Source organism: Myotis myotis, unplaced genomic scaffold (genome assembly GCF_014108235.1).
Source record: "Myotis myotis isolate mMyoMyo1 unplaced genomic scaffold, mMyoMyo1.p scaffold_m19_p_3, whole genome shotgun sequence".
Taxonomy (NCBI): Eukaryota; Metazoa; Chordata; class Mammalia; order Chiroptera; family Vespertilionidae; genus Myotis; species Myotis myotis.
Genome location: NW_023416335.1, coordinates 35,988,013 through 36,009,239, shown reverse-complemented (window position 1 = coordinate 36,009,239; position 21,227 = coordinate 35,988,013). Strand labels below are relative to the sequence as shown.

At 37.7% G+C, this 21,227-nt stretch overlaps 1 protein-coding gene across 2 annotated transcripts in view; it reads left to right on the top strand.

Moving 5' to 3' along the window:
* The window catches only part of ITGBL1 (integrin subunit beta like 1), a 203,289-nt gene that overhangs the window by 169,911 nt on the left and 12,151 nt on the right, over positions 1-21,227 (top strand). For both annotated transcript variants that reach the window (XM_036299396.1, XM_036299395.1), the window contains one exon: positions 9,964-10,080. In XM_036299396.1, coding sequence (XP_036155289.1) covers positions 9,964-10,080 — 117 coding nt within the window. The remainder of the gene's footprint in view (positions 1-9,963; positions 10,081-21,227) is intronic.

The window sequence follows — 21,227 nt, the reverse complement described above, 5'->3', positions numbered from 1 at the left end:
CATAGATCTGTATCACTATGGTCCCAGTAAGTCCCATTACTTGAAATTGTATTTCTATGCTTAACTACCTTTACTTTGTAGTCAATGGTAGGAAGTATTTCTGTCTTGGTTTCTGTATTAATGAACATTTTGAGGCTAAGTTGCTCACATGGAGTTTCAGCATCCTCTAATTTAAATGTACATATGCACCTACATCCTCGTGTATGTATACACTTACGTGTATAAACTATGTTCTTTCTACTGTTTTATGATTTGGGGGAATCAATATTGGTAAATTTAGAAACAAAGAATAATAAATAAATGATCAGTAGAAAATATTGTTTTATAGAATTTTTCTTAATTGTAGAAAATTAGCTTGTTGATGGAAAATATAATGTTTGCTGTTATATGGATTTCACTGTTCAATTTTTAAAAAATGAATCTGCTAATTATTCCTGATATGAAAGAAAGCTCACACTTGCTTTAAATCAATTTAATTAACACTGCTTAAATGTGTACTAAGGAAGTGATATATTCACTCATACTTTTGAATTTCTTTAAGTAACAAAACCCAAGAATTTAAATGTGACTAAGGCCTGATTCCACCCCCAAAAAAGTTCATCTTCAAGAACTTTTTATAAAACCATTTCTCTAATTATAGCACACAGAACACTGTCTTGAACTGGTGAATAACATTTGTTTCCTGTGTCAGTCCTTTGGCATTTATCCCATAGACATAGAGTGTTTCATGGTGAATTACAGTTGCATGTATTTATTTATTATTTAGAATGGAATCATTAAAGTCCATACCAGGGATGGGTTCATGTGTGATATGATTTTTGTTTGCAGAATCCTAAAACCTTGTTTCTGAAGCAGGTACTGCCCACTGTCCAGTCAATGAGTTTACTAGGGAGGAAGAAGATTCTTATTCTAATTGATCGTGGCCACTTCATGATGGGCACGTTAATTAATTACTTAAGCTCCATATTTTCCATCTTAGTTCATTCATTGACTTTTTTTTAATTAAATCTTTATTGTTCAGATTATTACATTTGTTCCTCTTTTTTTTCCCCCCATAACTCCCCTCCTCCCAGTTCCCGCCCCACCCTCTGCCCTCACTCCCCACCCACTGTCCTCATCCATAGGTGCACGATTTTTGTCCAGTCTCTTCCCGCATCTCCCACACCCCTTTCCCCCCCAGGAATAGTCAGTCCATTCCCTTTCTATGTCCCTGATTCTATTATAATCACCAGTTCATTCTGTTCATCAGATTATTTATTCACTTGATTCTTAGATTCACTTGTTGATAGATGCATTATTTGTTGTTCATAATTTGTATCTTTACCTTTTTCTTCCTCTTCCTCTTCCTCTTCTTAAAGGATACCTTTCAGCATTTCATATAATCCTGGTTTGGTGGTGATGAACTCCTTTAGCTTTTCCTTATCTGTGAAGCTCTTTATCTGACCTTCAATTCTGAATGATAGCTTTGCTGGATAAAGTAATCTTGGTTGTAGGTTCTTGGTATTCATCACTTTGAATATTTCTTGCCACTCCCTTCTGGCCTGCAAAGTTTCTGTTGAGAAATCAGCTGACAGTCGTATGGGTATTCCCTTGTAGGTAACTGAGTTTCTTTCTCTTGCTGTTTTTAAGATTCTCTCTTTATCTTTTGCTCTTGGCATTTTAATTATGATGTGTCTTGGTGTGGTCCTCTTTGGATTCCTTTTGTTTGGGGTTCTCCGCGCTTCTTGGACCTGTAAGTCCATTTCTTTCACCAGGTGGGGGAAGTTTTCTGTCATTATTTCTTCAAATAGGTTTTCAATATCTTGGTCTCTCTCATCTTCTGGCACCCCTATAATTCTGATGTTGGTACGCTTGAAGCTGTCCCAGAGGCTCCTTACACTATGCTCGCATTTTTGGATTCTTTTTTCATTTTGCTTTTCCGGTTGGGTGTTTTTTGCTTCCTCGCATTTCAAATCATTGACTTGATTCTTGCGCTCCTCTGGTCTGCTGTCGGGAGTCTGTATAATATTCGTTATTTCAGTCCGTGTATGCTTAATTTCTAGTTGGTTCCCCAATATAAGATCGAGGGTCTTATTAGTTTTCTTGTAGATCTCGTTAAGTTTATCGGCGGCTTCTAAACAGTTCTTGAGAGACCTTAAAAGTGTGGTTCTGAACTCTATATCTTCCATTGACAATTTTGTCCTGTTTCTTTGTCTCCGCATTTTGTTATGCTTCCTTGGTGCACCCCCTAGTGGTCTTTGTGCGCAGTCTTATAGTTAAATCTTGATTGTTGTAGCTAATTCCAGGGAGGGTTTGACCTCCAGGCCAAGTGGCTATGAGGATCAGCTGTGTCAGCAGTGAGAGAACTTCTGTCCTCTAGGGAGGTGCTAATCTAGCCTTTGCCTGAGGCTATCCGGCAAAAGCCTCTGTGCAGGGCTTGGGCGGGGCGGGTCGCACAGGATCTACAGGGTGGGCCGGAGAGAGCAGTTATGGCGGCTCTCAGTCCTGTCCCCAGGGGCTCTGCCTCTCTGAGTCCCAGCACCCGCTGCAAAGCTCAGAGAGAAAGCTGCACTCGCTCTGACCGAAGCCAGACAGTCCCGCTTCTCCCGTTTGAGTCTGGGTCCCTAAAGACTCGCCCGGATCTGGAGCTCAGAGTCTGCTACTCCCACCCGATTGAAAACGCCAACCGCGCCCTCCGCCGCCAGCCCGCTCGCGCACTCCGCACCTCAGAACTTGACTTCAGCACTGCGCCTCCTCTGAGTGTCCGTATGCGTTTCTCTTTCCTCCTAGTTGTAGGATTTCCACTCAGCCAGCGTTCCTGTGGTTCTGGGTGATGTCCCTTCCGTTTTTTGGTTTCACTTTTGAAGTAGTTGTTCAAAGCAGCAAACTCCGGCGTTAACCTATGCCGCCATCTTGGTTCTCTCCCATTCATTGACTTTTTAACCCTGGTCTTGTCACTTAGTTTTTTAGTTACTTGGTAAATGAATATGATATTGCCACCTAATTGTATCGCCACCTAGTTATGATATTGCTAACTATATTTATCTAACTTATAGTTAGAAAAAGTGAATCAAGCAATTTCAGTTTTTATTTTAGAAACTATCTTAAGGTTGAAATAATGAGATAATCTAATTTAGAGGTCTAATAGACCTCCTCTGTGATATTTTTCTCCATATCTTAGGAAACCTTTAAGGAAAAGTGAAGCCTAGTGCTCTCATTTTCAATTTTAGACATTCTGGGGCAGACAACTGAAAATTATATTAGCACAACATTTGCTTAAATGTCTTTTTCTCTCTCACATAGTTCATGAATGATCACTTTAATCCTTTTGTACTAAGAAAGCACAAACAGAAGGATTGACATTTACCTGTGTCTTTAAAAGTCATGAGCAATTCTTCATTGGCTAGCAATTGTAATGTTGAGGTGGCTTAAATTATGTCTCACTGCCCATTTTTAAATGGAAGGTGAAAGGTGCCTCTTCACTTTCAAATAATGGAAGATTACTTGATTCTCAAAAAAACTTTTGAACTTGGATGAAATTGTACAGAATATTATAGTTCTCAAGTGCTTAATTCCTTCTCATAGAAATTTCAAGGGAACTTAGGATGCATTTGGCAGGAGCTTTTTCTCGTGCAATCAGGTTGCTATGGTAAACCAATTATTTTAGGCAAAGGAGGACTGTGTTAGTAAAGTGCTAATCTCTTTTCTGTTTTATGTGAGACTCTAATTACTCTCCAACTATTGAGCATGTACTGCAAGTGTGGTTTTTCCCATTTTAAAAAGTGAAGGAAAATAAGGTCATGGAGAGTGTGCCTGCTGTTACCATGCTGGCAGGTTCATTTGATCATATAGTGCTCTTCTTAAACAATCTCATTTTAGATCAGGAAATGCAGTTGTTTTTAGAGAAATGCAATGAGAAAGAAGAGGTATGAATTTTATGTGAGCAATTGAAACCCAAGCCCCCAACATGTTTTTATTATACAAATATAAATAATATCTATAATTTATTAAATAATATTAGGTGTTAGGCCCTGTCCTGTGTACTTTATATGTATTACAATAATTAGCTTTTAAAATAATCTTATGTTATCATTATTGTTTTATTCCCATCATGCAACCATGATAAAGGAGGTTTGATTTACTCTTGCAAGGAAACACATTTAACAGTGGATGTCTCGATAAAGATCTACATATATATAAATTCATAGCCCATGCTTTTAGTTATATCTGCACCATAAACTTTATTAGTTTTCCTCTTTGCCCCATTGACGTTTAACAGACAATTTAAGACTCACTCCCAGGTCACCTTTGCCAGGGAACTTCTCTAATCCTACAGGGTGTGCATACTTGTGTATTTTACCTTTATTCCCTCTACTATTAAACATTTTAAATGTCCTACTTAATTTTGTATATTCAGCATCTAGCACAATAGCCCTTAGCTGATATTCAAAAGTGTTTGTAGAGTGTATGACTAGAGGGAGTGATCAAATCAATGCAGTTTTTCAAGGTTGATGAGCCTTATTCTTGAATAAGAACACATATGTGTTCTCTGTAGTGTAGTTTGAAGGAAGTTAAAATCATTTTTCCACACCTCAAATGTGAACATAGAGGATATAAATGATTTGTGATTGTGTGTGTGTTGTATTTTTACTTATGGCTTCTGGAGATGATTTCAGTTTTTAGCAGTCATTGTTCAGGTCCACACATCTACCATGTGGTGTCTGAAAATTCCAAATATTTACTCCTTTACAAATGCCCAATGATATGACTGGTGGTAAAGAAGAGAAGATTGAATTAGTTGTTAACATTTAATGAGCTATGAGTTTATCCATTTAGTCAATCAAAGGATTCTCTCTAACTGTTAATTCTTGGATTAGGATGTAGTGTCCCTTTTGTTTTTCTTTGTATCTCCCTATCTAGCATATAGTCGCTGCTAATTTGAAGGCTCTGTCCTGTAGAAATAAGACATTATAAAGAGGAGTCTGAAGAGAATGAGGGAAGGAGAAGACAAGTCTAAAGATTGAGAACTTTGTAATGGTTAAAACTGTGCAAAAAGAGGAATCCAAAAAGAAAAGACATAAAAAAAAAGGAAAGGAGAGGGCATGTATGTGTGCATGTGAGTGCGTATGAGAGAGAGAGAGAGAGAGAGAGAGAGAGAGAGAGAGAGAGAGAGAGAGAGAGAGAGTTGGAGGAGATGATTGGGGACAAAGAGAAGAAGTAGAGAAACAAGAGGAGAAAAAAGAATGAAAGGCGGAGGAAAGGATATATAGTCTGAAAAACAAATGTTGTCACCTTCACAGTTTCATATAGTTGACCTGTACCAGTGTTAGAAAATTAATCTCTACCAGAGATAAACACCTTTTCTCAGACAATGCTTTGACATATCTCACCATTTTCATTAGCAAAGAGTCACACGACCATTCCTAACTATTACAAAGGAAAGCAACAATAGGCATAGAAATGATTGAGGAGTACCCCTTATTTACTATGTGACCGTGAGAGATGACCTTTGGATCCCTTGTTTTCACAATGTGACCTCGAATAAGACACACATTATCTCAGGCACAGAGGTTCATTTTCTCTCCTGTAAATTGTGGGGCTTTTCCTCCCTGTAAATTGACTTTTCCATCTCCAACAATCTCCTATTTTGTGAAATAAAAAATTATTATTTCTACTGTAATTGCACTCTAGCAGTTAATAAGAATAAAAACTAGTGAAATTCCTCAATAAATTTTTGATCTTTTAATTTATAAAAATGAAAATGAGGCAATCTACATTTTATAAAGGTATCAAGCTACTCTTTCTTTATCTCATCTTATAACTTAGTGATATTGAGTTATCTTATATATAGAATAAAATTTTTGCTTTTTCTTACTTTAGTGTTTTTGAGTTGTTGTTTTGTTTGTTTATTTGTTTGGCATGTGCCTTTCAGCATCTTGTGGGCAAAATCCAACAAACAATAAATGAGGGTTTCTTCCAAGATGTATAAGGTAAAATCTTATTAACTTAAAAGATCTCAGAAATTTTATGTATTTTAATTAAACCAGGTGACTTCTCAACAAAGCATAGTTATTTTAAATGTGTGGATTATTTCCAGGGGATTTACTAAAAGATAAAAATAATTCACCATTGATAGTAATTATCATGTATTATTTGTATTGTGAATGATCCATTTTTTGTCCTTGGTCTATTTTTCTTGTAGGTGTACATCATTTCTTATTTACATATGAGGCTTACATATAGTAATTTTTACTTATCTGTCTTATTTGTAGAAAAGTTTTGCCTCAGTTCATTGTTTATTTTTAGTCTTGTGCTATTTGTTGCTTTAAATAATTTAAATATCATATTTTATGGTTAAATTTATCAATGGTTAAATTTATGTTTCTGGTTTGTTGTCATATTTAGTCTTTCCTATCTTAGGGTTATGAAAACTCCCACCTATATTCCTGTCTAGCATTTTATGTTTTAAATTTTTACATTTAAATGTTGAATCCACTTGGAATCTATTTAGTTGTAAGGAGTTAAGTAAAGAAACTGATTAATTTTGCAACATGGCCCACCAGTTATACTAGCCTTGTTTCTTGAAAAATCCATTATGCCTAGAAAAGTATATGGTGAGTTAATGTATAGCATTAGGAAGTTTTGTAAAGTAATCACACACCAAACCATGACTGAGGTGCAGAAGTAGAGTGAAGCCAGAATCCCAAGAGCAACCAACCTCTTGCCACATACCCCACATACCTCCTCCAAAAGATGACCATTATTCTCACTTTCATGGTAATCACCTCTACACCTGTCTTTAGTTGTCCAGCTAAGCATATATTCCTAAACACTAAGGTGTTTGGCCTTGCCTGTTTTGAAATTACATCATCTAACAATATGCATTATTTGTGGCTGGCTTTTTACACTCTACATTTTTAAGATTCAAGCATGATGTGCAACCAATGGTGCTTCCTTCATTTTAATTGTTGTAGAGTGTTCCATTTGAGAATATAATAGATATTTATCTATTCTATTATTGGTAAACATTTGGGATATTTTTCCTTTGAAACTACTTGGAATAGTGTTTCTCTGGTTGGACTGGAATATCTCCTGGTACAAATATGTATGCTTTTCTCCAGGGAACGTAGCTAAGAATTGAGTTTCTAGTTTAAATATTATGCATATTGACTTTACCAGACAATGCTAAATAGTCTTCCCAAATACTCTACTAATTTATACTTTCACTAGCTGTAAAAAAATATCAAACAAAAACCTGCTTTGTACTTCCAAACCACTGCCAAACTTATGGTCATTTTTTGAATGCTTGTTTATCTGATTAGTTTTGGAAAAAATCTCATTGTGGTTTCAGTTTGCATTTCTCATATGCTTAAGAGGAGAGGATCTTTATATATGTCTAGTGATCATATGAATTTTTCATTAAAACAAATATTGAAAAACTTTAACTTTTAAATAACATGACTTATTATTTCAGAATAAATTTTTATTATAAAAAAGCCAATAATTTTGGTCAAAACAATTAAGATTTTGATACTTAGAAATCATTCTACAAAATTTGTATTTGGAGTTAATACTTAGTGAAAATAAATTGGAAATTATATAGCATATCAGAAATTACAGGCACGTACCTTTTGTTTAACATTAACAATATTATCTAATCAAATTATTCACACAAAATAGGTTCTCAATAATTATTGAATTTCTTATAAGAGATATTTTTGAGTAAGTGCAGCAGGGTTTTAAATTTTAATCTAATACTTGTGGCAAATATAAACACATTTTAATGATTGTGAGAAATTTTAAAGTAAAAAGATCTAAATTGAGTGAGATATATTTTATTTGTTAAAATGATTACTTGCACATAGAGCTATATACTGTGCTTCTTGTAAAAGTATTGACTTTTTTGTATTTTATTTGAGTATCAAATTTGAAATGTTTAAGTAAAATATATTTTGATAAAAAATCCTAGATATCTGCCTTATTTCATTACTCTTCTTTGCTAGTAGTTTGTCTCTCTGTCTCCACAGTCTGGATGATTATTATTATTCATACATCCACTCATGGTGAGGGCTAGCAAGGTTATGCACACCAGAAGGTAACTGGGGCTCAGATAATCTGGATTCTAGCACCAACACTGCCGATGTCTACTTCCCTGGCTATAGGCAAATCATTTAGCCTCAGCATGCTTGAGTTTCCTCATCTATTAAATACATTGCAGCAAGTCGTGGATCTTCCTGACATTTTACAAAAAATAAATGTGTGCTGGTATGTTCTTCCAGGGAGAGATCTGGAGTCTACCAGTTATAGTTCTTGATAGCAAACAACAGAAACCAACTTTATGAACTGGAATGAAACAGGATTGAATTAGAAGGGGTTAGGCTCAGAATGCAATGCTGCACAATCAGCTCATGCAACACTCCAGCTAAGCAAGGCACTGCCAAGACCAGCCCCAGCTGCCACCACTTTTGAACTGACTGCTCTGTGTCAAGCTCACTGCTCCTGTGCCCTTGAAGTCACCCTCAAAAATCAAAGCCCTGCCAAGAGTATCTGGTGTGTCCCTGTTCTGTCTGCCAGGGCATACTAAGAGGGAATCTCGTTGGGCAAGGAAAGGGACTCTGTCTTCTGCTGAACTTGGGACTGTCTCCAAGTAGAAAAATAGACAGGTTGAAGGGCAGCCACCACAGGAGTATCTATTGCCATGTCTTTCACCAGTTTCTCAAAGGGACCATGGCCTCAACACTTATGCCAGAAAAGATAATGAATCACTTCATTGGATCATCTATCATTACAGCTCTAAAATTATATGATTCTAAATACTAATTTTCCCTTCTCCCATTCTCTACCAACTCGGAATTTCTTTAACAAGATACAAATGCAGCAACAGAATGACTAACAACAGTGTGGGGTCAGTCCTGAAGCATCTCATGATCATTTCAGTGGGTGTATAATTATGATGGTTGGCTAATGACAGAGAGTAACAGATGTCTCAAAGTAGTTACCCAGCTGAAATTTTGGCAAACTAGTCCAAATTCCTTAAACAAAAGGAATTTACTCTCTTGTATAGTCTTCTGGTGCTCTGTTATGGGTATACTCAGGTGCAGCATGGCTCAATGGTTAAGTGTGCACACTTTAACATTAATGAGCATGGATATAAATTTTGAATCTCTCCCTTATGAACTGGGTCACCATGGAAAGTAACTTGGCCTTGTTTTTTTCTTGTTTAGTAAATGATAGTGGTTATGCTAGTCAATGGGTGTTACTATGAAAACAAAATGATGGAATTTAAGAAATTATAATGTTTGACACATACTTACAGCTCAGGAAGTGATGATAAAAGTCATAATGATATTAGGGAAGTCCCCAACGCTGAACCAAACTCATTCCAAAAAAATGTTTACATGTTTATTTTAAGTCAAAAATGATAAAGATTTTTAAGTCATGTGCAGTGACACATGCTCCATGTTAAAATGTGTTTAATGAACTATAAAATTGATGCAAAACAATCACTAAAATGTCATGTTGGAATGTACCAATGAACATTTTTTTCTTTATGTGGTGGATACACCCAAAAGAAAAATATTTTTAAATGAACATATTAGGCTAAATTTCTCAATATATGTAAAGTTGATTCAGTTACATTCAATGGTACCATCAAACTAAGATGAATATGAAATACCCCGAGAGTTTAATAACTGAATTAGTCTTCAAAGATGAAAGAAACAAAAGGTGGACAGTAGTAAAGGTGAATGACTTCTGAGCCAGCAGTTGTCACTGGAATTGTCACTTCCACTCCCGACTGCCTTGGTGCTTGTGTCTAACCTTCTAACCCCATAAGGGGTTCAGAAAAGTTGTTTGCTGAGCTAGAAATGGTACAGCCTAGAACTGGTCCGGAGGTCTGGCTTTAATAGTGTGCTTGTTTCCTTTGAAAGCCTTCCTGGTTCTATAAATCTCCTAATGTACGTGCTCTGCCTTTGTATTTTGCAGGTAAATGTGAATGTGGCAAATGTACCTGCTACCCGCCGGGGGACCGCAGGGTGTATGGGAAGACATGCGAGTGTGATGATCGCCGCTGTGAAGACCTCGACGGTGTAGTCTGTGGAGGTGAACAATTTAACAGCCTTCCGCTACTGCATGCCACATGCTTCACCTGCCTTCCTTATTCTACTTAACCTTTTTTTTTATTGTTGAGAAGAAGATAAGCAAAAAATAATACACAATTCAACCTAAAAGCAATATACAGTTATGCTTGTAATGACCTTTATGTTCTTGGACTCTTGATTTCGGGCATGTGAAAGTACACAGTGCACTATTGATAAAAGATGGTTGAGACTAAACTAAATTCTATGGAGATAGTAAAAGGCTTTGCTGCCACTGAACAGTTTAAGATGATTTTTATTATTGTACTCATAAATCCTGAGGGAAGTAAGTATCACACATAAATTTGAAAAATAAAACACACACACATAGTAAGATAACTTCCTAAGTTTAATTACAAAATCACAGGAAATACACAATATCTCAGTTCCCATAATGGCTCTGAGACCCAAATAAGAGCTTATGAAAGCAAGAAACTGCAAAGAACAAATGAGACAGATAGAAGGTGATCAGCAAAACTGAGAGTCCCAGAGATAGAAGGTTGACAGTGTCTACCTGGTCTTCATTCAGAGGAGGGGATGGGAGTCAACATTATTCTCATAGTTCAATCTTGCAAAATCTGATACTGTAGAGATGAAACATGCTGATGATGCCTCCTCCTAGGTTTCCAGTACAACTGAGGAGCACTGGGTATGGAATCAGACTAAAAGAATATAGCTGTATTTCTTTCTTTTTTAAAATATATTTTATTGATTTTTTACAGAGAGGAAGGGAGAGGGATAGAGAGTTAGAAACATCTGGGGATGTGCCCACTACCAAGGTACATGCCCTTGACCAGAATCGAACCTGGGACCCTTCAGTCCGCAGGCCGACGCTCTATCCACTGAGCCAAAAACGGTTAGGGCTATAGCTGTATTTCTTCAAGACAGTTATCATAATGCAATTGGGCATTTTATTGGATGAAATCAACATGCAGGTACAACATAGAAAAGGCAGGGACATTATCACTACCATCTGTCTAATGTCCATGTGTATCTATCTATTATCTCTCTAACCAACTATGAAACACTTGCAAGTCGACTGAAAATTTCTTCTTTCTTTTCTTTGTGAGCCAAAGTAACGGCCCTTTCTAAGGATTATGGTGCCAGGTGGTTTATTTAACGCAGCCCTCATGGCAGCCGCCTTCAGTAATTGTTCCTGCTTTCTTCATCTTTCAAATAGAAAAGTGAGTGAGGTTTGAGGTGTTGATGTCCCATAGCTAAATAGCAGCAGTCCCAGGATCTGACACTGATGTTCGGTTCACAGATCTCTCCCTATACCACAGTTTCCCCCAGCATAACATTAAACTGTTTGGACTTTATCTCAATATTACTTTTAGTTGAGATTGCCCCTTCACTGGTATTAGTTACCAGAAGTATCTAGGCAGAGAGCGGTCTTTTTTATTAAGTACAGTATGTATATTGACTCATTTAATTCTCACAACGGGGTATAGAAAGCCTGCCGGGCACCTAGAGAAGACCTTGTTATCATTGCCATTTTCTCTGGCATGCAGTGTCTACCTCACATGGGTCTCCTTGCCCAGATGCGCTGGTGACTTGGTTGAAATGGTTGATGTTGTAGAAACCTCTTATATCTACACATCCTTTCACATTCCAGTGAGTACGTTTTTTGTTTTCCTTGTTATTGATTTCTTCATTTTTCCTCTTGATGGTTAACCCTATTGCTTGGAGAAAGAGCTCCAGGAGGGAGAGGGTGAAATATCTTCATGCTCATGTTTATCCTAAATAACATAGCTTGTCAATACCTTTTGTGACAACAATGTGTTTAGAGCTGTGACTGTCTGGTCTTCAGTTTTAGGTGGCATTGATTTCTCCTTTCTGGTCATTCTTATCACACTTGACACTGAGCTATCAAATCAAAGTGACTGTCACTCATCTCAGAAGTATGTTTAGTGTCTCTTACCCTGCGGTGCATCTTCTGTGGAGAAGCTTCACATGGATTCACCCAAGCATGGAGGAGCACAATTAAGAAGACACTGGCCATTAGGGTTCCTCAAGCCACAAAACGCACTGGCAAAGTTTCTGTGTTTCTCAGTCTATCTAAAAATGCCCATTATCATAAGGAAACCTCTCTCATTATTTAGCAATATCCTATCATGTATATAGCACAAATTTAATCAAATCAGCAAATACTTACTGCATACTTATTCCACATAAAGCCCTGCATTGCTCTTTAAACATATATGCCCTTAAGTATTTTTAATCACTTGATGTCATTACCCCTGACCTATATGCTGGCATTCCTCTTGGTTCAATCTTAAGGCCATAGAAACTTGCTCTGTCTCCAACCATTCCACATAAGCGATTCTTCCTGAGTTTATTAATAATTCTAGTTGCCCAGTTCCTAGTTGATTTTTAGTTCTCATTCTACATGACCACTTTTTAGCATAGAGTTATAGTTACTCTACTCTGAAAGCCCCATGAAATGGTCTCCTCACTGGGCCTCAGAAATACCTTCCCCATCCATTTCTTCTTAGACCTCTCCCTTAACCACTTAATTTTTTATTCTTGCTCATCTCCCAGAGCTTACCAATGACTCTGTTTCCCTTAAAATGGATGTTGTTGGTTGCTGTTCTGCTTGCTATTTCTTGCCCTTGAGTAATCTCAGCCTCTTCCACTTGCATCTTTAGTTTTCAACTAAGTTGGAAAGGATGGATTATGAATGAACTCTGTATGTCTGATGGGAATGCTATGCTTATGGCTTCTATGAGTGCCATGACTCTACCAACAGGCATGTCCCTTGCAGGGTTTCTGGAAGATATGCTAAGGAATTGTTAGAAAATATTTTAGCTCCTGTGGAGCATGAGGCTTCTTTTAAACCAGAGAAGCCTCAACATCTGTGCAACATGGATCTCATCTCTTTGCATCTGAGTTGTGTTATCTGAAGAGAAGGTGGTCCCCAGACTACCATGTTGAGTTGTCAACCTCATAAATCCTTGCAAGGATTCCCATGGAGAGGAAGGCCCAATATTGTCCAGCTGCCAGGATGTGGTTCCTACCCCATGTCCTTCTAAGGAGACTAGTGCCAAATGTCAATCTAAACACAGCTGAACCTAAGAAAAGTTGCCCCTTTTGCCCCCACTGCTGCCTTGATGGAAAGGCAGCATTTATGGAAATTCATGATTGAATAATCTGAGTGAGGGGCAGGGCAGAATCAAGGATGAATCTTGATGGCTTCAGTGATTGGATGGGTGGAAGAGTCTATGCTTTTATTGATCTAATTGTCTCCATTTATTGAAAAAGTGAGATTATTTTTCATGAGGGCAATAGAGATGGACAAACTTAAATGTATTATGGTTTTGTTCATTTTACCTGACATTGTATTCCTTATCTTTGCTTCTCCTTCTAAATTACTCGTTATCATTTTCCCATTCTTCCAAATAATCTCCTTTCGAATGCCTTTCTGAAATTATTTTATACTTCCTCCATACTGCAATACCTTCATTAAAATACCATCACATTTTATTGTAAGTTCTTTTCTTCAAGTCTATACAATTCTCATGGATATAATAAAACCTTTTTTTACTCTGAAAAATTATTGTATCCTCAAACTTAGGATAAAAGTTGATGCTTAAGAACTTTTTTGAATAAATTATAAATTAAGGAAGTCACAAGTAAATTAAGGAGTAGAGGAACACATGCAATATTGACTCCAGTTTTGGATCAGAGAATTCTTCAAGTTGGAGTTAACATTTGATGTGGGCCTAGAATAGCTAATATTTAGAGATGTGAAAATGGGATGTGAACATTTTAGGCCTGAGGAAGCTAAGCAAAGGCACAGAGGTAAAAATATTGGATATATGGAGGGAAAATATTTATTTCATTTTCTTACATCAGAGGTTTTCCTCAGCTGCTCTTGAATCCATCCTTGGAAGGATTTTTTTTCAAACTATTTACTCATTTATCATTTACAACAGATATTATTTCCCTCCATTTATTTTACTTTGCTCATCTTTAGATATCAGGAAATTGTGAAATATTTTTATATTAATGTTTTTCCTTCAACACTTAATAAAACTAAAATAGTATAAAAAAAAAAAAAGAAAAGAAAAATCACCCACAAATCCACCATCCAAAAATAATACCTGATAACATTGTGTTGTATTTCCTTCTAGTTTTTTTTGAGGGGTAGATCTCTTTTTGAATCTAGACTTATGACTGTTCTTTGGGTATTTTGATATTTTGTGTGGAGAAAGCCCACATTCTATGGTATGTTCACTTGCTTCAGTTTGTGTTGTGTGCACTCTGCTACATTTTTTTCACATGAGATTACAGTGGGTAGAAGGAACCATTTTCTTTTAAGCATAGTGAGGAAATGCCCTACAACAAAAGGAATACGAACCTCATATTAAAAAAGACCAGCATTTGGATTCTGGCTCTTTTTTCACTAGTTGTAGTAACTTGGAAGGGCCATTTGGTCTCTCTGCCTTGGTTTACTCACATGTACAATAAAGAAAATAATGCCCACCTATTGGCTTTATGTGAGAATGAGACACAAAGAATGAAAAGTGCCTCGTACTATGCGATAAGCAGGCAATCAGTGAATGCCCTATGTATGCAATGCAAAGTAGAAGATTCAAGTGTCCATCACCATAACAGAACAAAACAACCCATTTAAGATCTCTGGAGGCACCAGTTACAAAATGTTTTGGAAGGAAGTTGGCATCTTACAGATCTGCATGTCTGTGTCAGGGAAGGAATGGCAACTACTTTGTTCAAAGCCTTTGGTCTCCCATTGCTTAGCAGCCAGTGGTGAATGGATCTTACTACCATAAGTGTGTGAAACTCACTGACATCATCCCTCTGGTGTGGCTTCAGAGGGAAACAAAATTGAGAACCACTAGTTTGAGTAATTTCCTCAGTTCACCACCAGACACTGGGCCATCCCTTCTATGGCCTTTCACCTGGAGGGATGAACTAGAACCCCATGTATCTTCTGTGTGTTCAGAGCAAAAGGCTGGTCCCTGACTCCAAAGCAGCATTTCGGCAAACAACAAACAATAAAACAAAAAACATTCATAAACCTACCTAATCAGCACATGCAGGAGAACTGATAGCCAGTGTTGTTTCTCCACCTTCCTAACAATAACACTGAAGATGATTAAACCAGTTCTGGCAGGCTGGGATAAATTAGCAATTGTACCTGAAGGTGATTGTACATAATTACATAATTCTAAGCAGTTCAGTTTTGATTACACCAAATTACAACCTGAAAATGACTGGCAAAAGAGAATCAGTATGAAGACCGTTCTCCATTTAATTAACTTATTGGAGAGTTATGTTCAATGATCATAGAAACAGATGTGGACCTTCTCAAAATATCTTTATCAACAACAAAAATTTTACATGGCCTATAAACACATGGATTTTTAAAATCAGATAAGTCATTGCTTTAAAAAAATGCTTTGTACCAAGTGATAGTCCTTAAGATATACTTATTTTTATTAGTATATGACTTTAATATTTCACAAAGAAAATATATCTACAGGCTGGCTCATGTGTATTTGTTTGTAGCCTAACATAAGCTGGACCAGAGCCCTCCCTCCTGTACCCCATATACCCGGGATGAGAATAAGAAATAGACTGCTTATTGCTTGCCTTCTTCCTTCTATGCTCCTGGAATAACTGCCCATGAGTCCAATTTAAAAAACAAGTGGGGATAATGAAGAGCCACCTCTTAATCACACAATCCATTTACATTTCTCCGGGGAGTTCTTCAGTTGTAGCTACAATTGGAAGGAGCTCACGCAGCCCGAGTGTGTGAGTGCAGAGAGCCCAGCACCACGGGATTTCTCACGTTGAGGAGGACCTCGGGCCAGGTCTTTCTTAGCTGGACAACATCGACAGTAGTGGGATTGTCTCCAAATGACGTGTCAAAATCATAGACCTCTTTTCTGAGTTTGTTAAGTGTATCAGTTAGGACTGTGGTTGGCTGAAGGTAATTTACGCATATAAGTCTGATGGATGTTGAGGTGACTGCCTGAGATCCAGCAACACCCCACACCCCTCCTATCTTCCCTTCCACTCTGTCCTTCCAGTATGACTTTTATTGTCATGCTCCTAGAAAACCTCCAGCTGTGTCCATCTTCCAGGAAAGAAGAAAGGGGAAGGAAAAAAGGACAAAGGGCAAAGGACACATGCTGACTGAGCCTGTCCCATTTTCTTTGGGAGACAATCACTTTCCTGGAAACCTCACCCACAGGTTTTCTCTTAGATCTCAATTATTAGAGCTCTGTCCTAGGGGCAGCTCTAGGTAAAAAGGAGACTGGGTAATAAAACAGCTTCCATATGGACATATCATCACTTCCCTGAAAAACAAACAAATAAACAAATACAATAATAAAACAAGTGCTCTCCTAATATTAACAAGGGGAAAAAAATGTCAGCCAGGCAGAATATCATATCTGACACAATCAGTACCCATTCATGGCCCAGTTTCCCAATTGAGAACCATCATTGCAGTGTTTTAAGGAAATGTGTCTCTGAGCCAGTGAATTTCATTGGAAAGGGTCATTGCCTAGAGCAGCACTGTCCAGTAGAATTTTCAAAGATGATGACAATGTTCTAACTCTGCATTATTCAACACAATAGCCATTGGTCACATGTAGCTGCTGAGAACTTGAAATGTGACTAGTGCAACTGAGAAACTGAATTTTTATTTTTGCTTAATAAATTTAAATTGGACAACACAGGTCTAGAACATTCTTGGGGAATTTTTGGTGTGGGGGAAGAAATCGGACTAAGAACAAAAATCACTGATAGGAGTAAGTATCTGGGACAGGATGGATGGCACTGGAAGTGGAGATGGAATGGAAAACTACTCACCTGTCTGAAGATTTGAGAAGTCAGGTGAAGGTAGATTTAGTGTACTTCAAATGGCTCATTAGGTTGGCTCTTCCTCCATCTTTGTTCTAGAATGATCTATTATTGTACACTTATAAGAAGATAACTTATCACTAGATTCTCTGGATTCTACCACCAAACAGAGACAGTGTTCTCACTGAAATCTGTATATTTCTACAATAGTTCTGCAACCCCTAGGAGAGCTATTCAGAGACCTACGTGGCAACAGAGTAGGGTTGGTACAGCAAAAGCTGACTGAAACTACTGTTATAGTCTTATTTTTTTAAACCAATTTTTAGGAACATTCCACTTAGTAGGCTTTGTAAATGGCCTTCTCTGTCATTTTATGAGACAACACAATCATTTTATTTTTCTCCTTCTGTACTGAATGTTCATACCTTGTCTGGCTTCTCCTCCTCTATGTTAGCCTTAAATATTAGAGTTTCTTCCTAAGTAGTTTCATTCAATTCCAAAGCTTTAAATGCCATCTTCTTGCAGAAACCGCAGCACGGATGTGCTTAGCCCTACCCTGTCTTCCCACCAGACTTGTGTCAATTGCTTCCTTAACTTTCCACGTGGTTGTCTTAGAAGTATCTCGTGTAAAAAGGTAAAAAGAAAACAAAACCAGACACTAATAAAATGACAAAATAAAACCACTGACAATACCATTTACTGATGAAGATGGAGAGCAACTGAACTTCCATATTTTCATAGTTGGTGTAACTTCTGACAACCACTTTCAGAAACTCCTTGTCTTCTAAAGATAGACTTGAACATCCCTAAGACCCCAAAAGTCCACTTAGTAAATGCCCAATAAAAAATTCCTACAAAAAATATCTCAATCACATGAGGCTTAGAATAGCTGATTTGCTGCTCTCAACCTCTCCCTCCTAAGCTTCTTTAGCTAATAAAAAGCATCATTATTCAAAATATTTTCCAGCTTTCTTTCTGTCACCTACCACATCCAATTCAACAGTAAGTCTCATTAGCACCACTACCAAAGTATATCTCCATCTCCTCTCTATTTGCTCTGCCACCATCCTATTTTAAGCCTCTAGCACCTTTTTCTTGAACTATTGCAATACTCTCTCACTTTCCCCATATTCGCTTTTTCCCAACACACCTTAATTTTTCACACTTATCTGTCAAAATAAATGTATAAATTGTAAATTATATCACATCGCTCTTGCTTAACACTCTTCTATGATTTCCTATTTCTATTGGAATAAAATTTAAACTCCTTACCAAAAATAAACAGTTTGTTATGCTCTCATTCCTGCATATTTCTCCAACTTTATTATTTATTCCATTTTTCTTACTCATTATTCTTCAAACATATTGGCCTTTTTTCACTGCCTAAAATGTGCCAAGTTCTTTCTTATTCCAAGAAATTTTCATTAGCTTTCCTAGAATATTGCCTCTATGGCTGCTTCTCATCCCTTGTGTATCACGGAGCCTTCCCTAACAAGTCCAGTAAACAGCATTCTCACTATTGAATATACTAATATTCTCTCTAATGTTTCCATAACTCAAGTGCATTTGTTCATGTGTTACTTGTTTTCTTCCTTTGTGCACTGAAAACACTATAACGGCAGGTCTCTATTATGATACCTGGTACACCATAAATAGCTATTGAATTGTATGACTTAAATTATTAAAGTTCATAAAGAAGATATTATTGGAAGCATTTAATATGTTTTTAACTAAAGGGAAGTTATGTAAATGGTGAATCAAAACATGTAAATATCAATGCATTTTGACTATTGTGTAGGCTAGTTGCCAACCTAATGCTATAGAAAGATGTGATAAATGAACTAATAAATAAAAACCAATCACCTATCCTTACATTGAATTATTCTCAATGATATTCTAAGTCAAAGGCAGAATGCCTTTCTCTGCAATAGAGATATAATTATTCTAATTATGCCAAAGTGATTATAATTCTTACTAACCTGAGTTGGTAAGAAACACAGACATTTAAAAAGTCCATAGCTCAGTGGGTTTGGTATTAGATGCTCTCTATTGCTTTCTTACTTATTGTGTACAACAGATTATCTGCCCTAAACATGGATACCTTTTTTTGAACTTCTAAGTAGACCTCACTTTAAGTGAACTTTCGTTTTATTGGAGAAGTCAAGATACCATCAATTGATTGTGTAGCTCTTTTTTTTTTAAAATATATTTTATTGATTTTTTTTTTTTTTACAGAGAGGAAGGGAGAGGGATAGAGAGTTAGAAATATCCATCAGCTGCCTCCTGCACACCCCCCACTGTGGATGTGCCTGCAACCAAGGTACATGCCCTTGACCGGAATCGAACCTGGGACCCTTGGGTCCTCAGGCCAACGCTCTATCCACTGAGCCAAACCGGTCGAGCATAAAGTCATTCTTTTTTTTAGAAAAAGAGGCCATCTAAACAATGGCAGAGAATTCCAAACAGTAGTTTTACAAAATGAGGGTTACCTTCTCACAAGTACCAGTCCATGAGCCGGGGGAGGGAAGGCGGGAGTAGAAGCTGGGAGTGGGCAGAAGGCCACAGTCTGGAAGATGGGGGCATTAGCCCTGGGATCCTGGATTCTTTCTTTTCTTTTTTTTTCTTTTTTTCTTTTTTTTTTAATTAAATCTTTATTGTTCAGATTATTACATTTGTTCCTCTTTTTTCCCCCCCATATCTCCCCTCCTCCCAGTTCCCACCCCACCCTCCGCCCTCACTCCCCACCCACTGTCCTCATCCATAGGTGCACGATTTTTGTCCAGTCTCTTCCCCCATCCCCCACACCCTTCCCCCCCCCCCAAGAATAGTCAGTCCATTCCCTTTCTATGTCCCTGATTCTATTATAATCACCAGTTCATTCTGTTCATCAGATTATTTATTCACTTGATTCTTAGATTCACTTGTTGATAGACGCGTATTTGTTGTTCATAATTTGTATCTTTACCTTTTTCTTCTTCTTCCTCTTCTTAAAGGATACCTTTCAGCATTTCATATAATACTGGTTTGGTGGTGATGAACTCCTTTGGCTTTTCCTTATCTGTGAAGCTCTTTATCTGACCTTCAATTCTGAATGATAGGTTTGCTGGATAAAGTAATCTTGGTTGTAGGTTCTTGGTATTCATCACTTTGAATATTTCTTGCCACTCCCTTCTGGCCTGCAAAGTTTCTGTTGAGAAATCAGCTGACAGTCGTATGGGTATTCCCTTGTAGGTAATGGTGTTTCTTTCTCTTGCTGCTTTTAAGATTCCTCTTTGTCTTTTGCTCTTGGCATTTTAATTATGATGTGTCTTGGTGTGGTCCTCTTTGTATTCCTTTTGTTTGGGGTTCTCTGCGCTTCCTGGACTTGTAAGTCTATTTTTTTCACCAGGTGGGGGAAGTTTTCTGTCATTATTTCTTCAAATAGGTTTTCAATATCTTGCTCTCTCTCATTTTCTGGCACCCCTATAATTCTGATGTTGGTACGCTTGAAGCTGTCCCAGAGGCTCCTTACACTATCTTCATATTTTCGGATTCTTTTTTCATTTTGCTTTTCCGGTTGGGTGTTTTTTGCTTCTTCGCACTTCAAATCTTTGACTTGATTCTTGCAATCCTCTGGTCTGCTGTTGGGAGTCTGTATAATATTCTTTATTTCAGTCAGTGTATGCTTAATTTCTAGTTGGTTCTTTATCACAACATCGAGGGTCTCATTAGATTTCTTGAGGATCTCATTAAGTTTATCAGCGGCTTCTAGACAGTTCTTGAGAGACCTTAAAAGTGTGGTTTTGAGCTCTATATCCTCCATTTCTGTCATTTCTGTCCTGTTTCTTTGTCTCGGCATTTTTTATGCTTTCTTGGTGCACCGCCTAGTGGTCTTTGTGCGCAGTCTTGTTGTAGTTAAGCCTTGATTGTTGTGGGTAATACTGGGGGTGATTTGACCTCCAGGCCAACTGACTGTGAGAATCAGCTGTGTCTGCAGTGAGAGAACTTCTGTCCTCTGGGGAGGTGCTAATCTAGCCTTTGCCTGAGGCTATCCGGCAAATGCCTCTGTGCAGGGCTTGGGCGGGGCGGGTTGCACGGGATCAACAGGGCAAGTGGAGGGAGCAGTTATGGCTGCTCTCAGTCCCGTCCCCAGAGGCTCTGCCTCTCAGAATCCTAGCAACCGCTGCAAACCTCAGCGAGAAAACTGCCTTCGAGTTCCGACCGAAGCCAGACAGTCCCGCTTCTCCCGTTTGAGTCTGGGTCCCTAGAGACTCGCCCAGAACTGGAGCTCAGAGCCTG